The sequence below is a fragment of the Gallinula chloropus genome, assembly GCF_964237585.1.
Source record: "Gallinula chloropus genome assembly, contig: HAP1_SCAFFOLD_686, whole genome shotgun sequence".
Taxonomy (NCBI): domain Eukaryota; kingdom Metazoa; phylum Chordata; class Aves; order Gruiformes; family Rallidae; genus Gallinula; species Gallinula chloropus.
The window spans coordinates 1-4,911 of record NW_028168535.1 but is presented as its reverse complement, the minus strand read 5'-3'; the positions used below and the strand labels follow the sequence as shown (position 1 = coordinate 4,911).

The window sequence follows — 4,911 nt, the reverse complement described above, 5'->3', positions numbered from 1 at the left end:
TAAAAGGAGAGGAATAATGTGGGGCCATACAAGATCAAGGCTTCAGTGTTCAGTGCCGGAGCCATCCTCATCTCTGATGGAGAAATTCCTGATTCTTTGTACTTCCTGCCCATCTCCCCTCTGCTGAGAAAGGACAGTGCCTTTCCAGCACTCATTCAGTACAGAAATGGTCACATTTTCCATTCCTATAGATGCTGACTAAGAAGAGACTCAGGCAACGGCCTGTGGCTGGGAAGGGTGGGTGGTAGGGAAAGCACAGGCAGATATGGGGGAAGAGGGCTGCTCAGGGAGGCAGGAGCCATGACATGCTATCAGCCATCCTCAGATGGGCACTGGTTACCCATACCCAAGGCATTCCTAGTCTAGCATGATGAATACACAACCAAGAGCAGCAGCAGGTCCCTGTCTCTACCCAGATGCCCAGCAGTCACTGCCCAGTCCTTGATCAGCTCAGGAAGGCATATACTGTTCTCATGGTTTGCACGTATCCCAGCACAGATGGAAAGCCCATCCCTGTGTCCAGCACATGTTATCCATCTTTGGGACAGATCTTGTCTTTTTTCCTGTGTCACCAGTATTCAGTGAGGACCAAAAAAGCCATCACACGGTCCCAAGACCACCATAGAAAAGGGGAAATTGGGAGCATCAAGCTTCTTCAGTGTCCCAGCCCCTGCATGCACAAGGTGAATGTATGTCACCAGGATGCACTGTAGATGAGGCTCAGGAATCACCAGCCAACAGCCTGTAGGCACCAGGAGGTGTCGGGATAGAGATGGCAGTGGAGTGATCGAAACCTGCCGGGGAGGAAGTGAAGAAAGATCAGGTTACAGTGTTTACACCAGTGTGCAGACAGGGAACGGAAGGCCTCTCCCTCAAGTCCCATCCTACATCAGGTACCCACCCTGCACTACGGAGCTCCAGGACTGGCTGATCACCTCAAGATGTCTTTTCCCAGCAAAGGGAAGCAGCCAACCCTCCCTCCAGCACATAAAGCCTGAGCCCTGATCACAGGCAGGGAGATGGGCACCAGACCAGCCCCAGCTACACGGTTCTGTTGATGCTCTTTTCACCACCTAGCTGCTCCCAACCCCTGCTATCTCCAGCCAGATGCTTCCTACTCATGCTCTGCAAATAACAACTTCAGATTTGTTCACTCAAAGCAGAGAAGGTAAATCAAAGAACACTTTTGTTTGCAGTCAGCCTGAAGTGAACCTTTTTCCTTTTTCCCTTCAGTTTTCTCAGCAAAACAAAAAAGGAAAAAGCAAGCAGAATTTCCTTTCCTGTGTTTAAAAGAACATCTCTGTTCCTGTCCCAGAGGTAAAAGGTTAGCTTGTTCGGTCTCAAAATGTGAAATAAATGGGAATACTTTTGACTCAGGAGTTGTCCAAATAAAATGTTTTGGTACTCTTTTTCTTCCCACTCATACAAAAGGTTTGCAAACTTTGTAAATGTTCACAAACAGATTAATGTTGGTATGCCCCTCACCCAATAAGCCATGTGACTGCAAGGTTTCTGTCCCTCACTCTAGACCTCCTGTACCCTGTTTGGCTGCCTGTCCCTCACAGCCTATTGCCTGAGGGCTCACACCGCAGCAACACCTCACACCCCGTACCTTGAGGGATCCTCTCGGGGTGAGAAGGGGCCGCTGAGTTCAATGACATTGAGCTTGTTCTCAAAGACACCGTAACTGAGGGTGACCTGCAAAGAGGGGTGGTGAGAAAGGAGCAGGGAGGGTGAGGTGAGTTCAGGAGTAAGGAACTTGATTTGGGCGACAGAGGCTCCCTTTCTGGTTCCTTCTCTGCTGGCTTGGCCTCTGCCTTCCACATCTCTCCTATCTTCCTTCCCATGACAGTCCACTGTGCTAGTCCTTTGCTTCTCCAAGCCCACTACACCATTTTTTATCTCCTCACACAAGGCAGACATGCTGTCATGTTAAAGGTCCTTCACCAGTCACTAATAACCTCTGCTTGACCTTGTGCCATGTTCCCCCTCAGATGTCCTCAGTGCCCCCATCACTCCCTACATATGTGCTCCCCACCCCTGACTCCAGAGGCACTGTGACTGGCATTTGTGCTGCAGGCAACATCTGCTCCTTATTTTGAAGAATCATTTGTCAGGAAAGCCTCCCCAAAAGAGCAGATGATTGACTCAGTCCATGTCAGTGCCACCAACGGAGCAATGCTCCTGCAAGCTCTCCTCTGCTTCCCCTTCCTCACACCTCTCCCTTGCTCCATTTCCCCTCCTCACCTGCTGAGTGATCCGAGATGGGGGGATGAGCTGCAGGTTCTCCAGGTGGGAGTGGAAGAGAGCATTGGGCAGCAGTCGCCCACCAACTTTGCACTCAATGATGTAGCCCACGGTGCAGTCATCTGGCAGGCGGATAAGCTCTGACGTGCTCAGGAAGCTCCTGCCACTGGAAGAGAGTAGGGCTGCATGAGTTAGGAAAAGGGTAAGGGGGGACAGAGGCATCCACTCGAAGGGACATAAATGAAGGACTTAACCAGAGTAAACCTTGGAACTAGGCAAGAAATCCTTGAGTTCCACCTGCAAAGATTTGGGAATGTTTGTTCTTTGACCACTCCCAGCCCAGCCATCCCATTAATTGTTTGGTGCTGTCCCTGATACACGTCCAGCTCCTCAGTGAGCTGATGCAGACAGCTGGCAGACTTTGCCAAGGCACTTTTCTACCTGTTTGGTGAGTCACACAGAGTTTCTGGTGGGTCAGACAAGCCAGCACAAGAGAAACAGTGAAACCACATAGCCAGGACTAGAAGGGAGAAGAAGCAGGACAATCTCATGCAGCTTGAATAAGCCATCCATGGCTCTACTGCAGTGTAACGCCACACATTTGGCCATGCTTTGATGAGAGGCTAAACCAAATTTTAAGGCTCTTGCAACTGGAAGCAGCTACACAGCATGAAGCACTGTCTACTGTAACACCTCTCAGGTAGTTCAAATGTGTTTTAAGCACTTTAACACAGCAGTGGCACACTGTATGCCAGGTTAGGCATTATCTACCCATGCTACTTTCATTTTACCCTAGATCACAGATCATCATCCTCCTGTCTGGGTCTGCCATAAAATGCATATCACAGGCTTCAGCTAAACCAGCCACCTGGTGTGGATTGAATCTGTCTTTCTGAGCATGCAGAGATCTGGTTACAGCTGGCACAGCCATTGCCCATCTGTGTATGTGCACATAGGCTGCATAACTTAGGGCATCATGGAAAACATCATCCTACTTCTTGTAGGCTGGGCTAACACAAGATCCTGGGACCTACCTCTATTCTTCATGCACCAAGCTGAGGAAATAACAGTGGTCACTGTAAGAAGCTGAAGAGGGTTTGGGATGGGAGAATGGGAAATTAACTCAGAGGGAGGTACAGGAGTTTGGAAAGAGGCAGATTAAGGGGAGAGGAGATAGGCAGACAGGGAAAGTACTTAAGAAAAGCATCAGAGGAAGCTGAAAGGGACAAGGAGGAGTCGGGGTGGGGGGGGAATAATCAAGAGCTGAAAGGAGTTGGGGAGAGAGGAGTATATCATCCTACAATCACATTTGCTGATGTGCCTGCTCTTGCCTCTTTTCAATGAAGTGCCCAGTCGACCCAACACATTCCTCCTCTAGTCCCATGCAACAGTCTGCACCCTTGCCTTGCAAGCACCACAATCACAAATCCAGGTCTGACACTGCCAGGAATTAACATGCAGCCATGTTCCTTGTCCCCAAAGGCCCCCACCACACCAGCTTCACTCACCAGCGTCACAGCTCACCTGGCCCAGGGCACCATCTTGTTCGCCAGCGTGTGGCTGATGCAGAACCCAGCCCCTCCTGTGGCAAACCAGAAGCGCACAGCTTTCTGCAGAGAAACAGCAGAGAAAATCAGTGTCAGAGGCTCAGATGATACCATACCCCCTGAGATGGGAATGCTGGAAATCCAGCTTTGATGCCAGGATAAACGCAGCTCTATTGTCACTCCAGAACCCCAACTGCTGCCCAGAAGAAGGACTTGCCAGAAGTACAGCGTGGATTTTGACCTCCTCATATTTGGAATGGCCAAGCTCCTGCTGGCAGCAGCAGGTGGGCTGCTCAAGACAGGCTTATCTCCCAGCAGACAGGTACCCAAAGGTGCAGCAGCAACGTGGGACTCTTCCCCTAGTTAGACTGCACTGACTCAACACTTACAACCACGTTCAAACAAGACTGATAAGTTTTCAGCTGTTGCCTGCTGCTCTTGAGACCTGCCTCTCCTTGGGATATATCTACAGAAAATGAGCCAGAGCACTAGAAACAACCCATCACCCCCCCCACCACAGCAGCGAGCGGTACCGTCTGGTTGTTTGGCAGCGTTTCAAAGGCTCGGATGGGTCGGCTGAGGCTGGGTTTCCCCAGGTAAACATCCCACGTTGCAGAGTAGGAGGACAAGAGCTTCAGGAGGGCCCAAGGGTTCAGGTAGTTGTCATCATCAAAATGGCAAAACCAGCTGGGGAGATACAGGAACAAAGACACAAGAGGTCTGAGTTAAGGAGGGTGCCTCTTGCTCCCAGGGGTCCCTCCATGGAAGCCCTGCCTCACCTCCGGCCGCTGGCCAGGAAGGCATCGAATTCAGCGGCCATCTTGCAGGAGAGGGCCAGGTGACTGTGCTCGGCAGAACAGTTGGTGAAGATCACATGGTCACCTGCTGGGAGAGAGAAAGCTGTGTCCCAGGAACAGACCACTTGGCACAGTCACAGGGAGGACCCTTGGGTGGGAGGGAAGAAGGCTGTTCACAGCTAACCCCCTCACGGCCCCCCGAGACAGGCATCAGAGCCCACAGCTACTCAGGCCCCATCCTTCCCCCACCAGGTGATGAAACCTGGAGAAAGTCAAGCATCTTGGCCAAGGCTAGGACTCCTGGTAATCACACTTCCACC

The 4,911-nt window shown here is 51.1% G+C and overlaps 1 protein-coding gene across 1 annotated transcript; it reads right to left on the bottom strand.

Annotated features, from left to right (window-relative positions):
• Positions 1 to 727: 727 nt before the first annotated feature.
• LOC311204389 (beta-1,3-N-acetylglucosaminyltransferase manic fringe-like) lies at positions 728 to 4,676 on the bottom strand (the record flags this gene model as incomplete). The annotated part of the gene is made up of 6 exons (XM_084280819.1): positions 728 to 794; positions 1,613 to 1,698; positions 2,248 to 2,413; positions 3,772 to 3,857; positions 4,328 to 4,481; positions 4,574 to 4,676. Coding segments are annotated over 6 exons (662 nt in total), but the record flags the coding sequence as incomplete, so codon positions are not given.
• Positions 4,677 to 4,911: the final 235 nt, after the last annotated feature.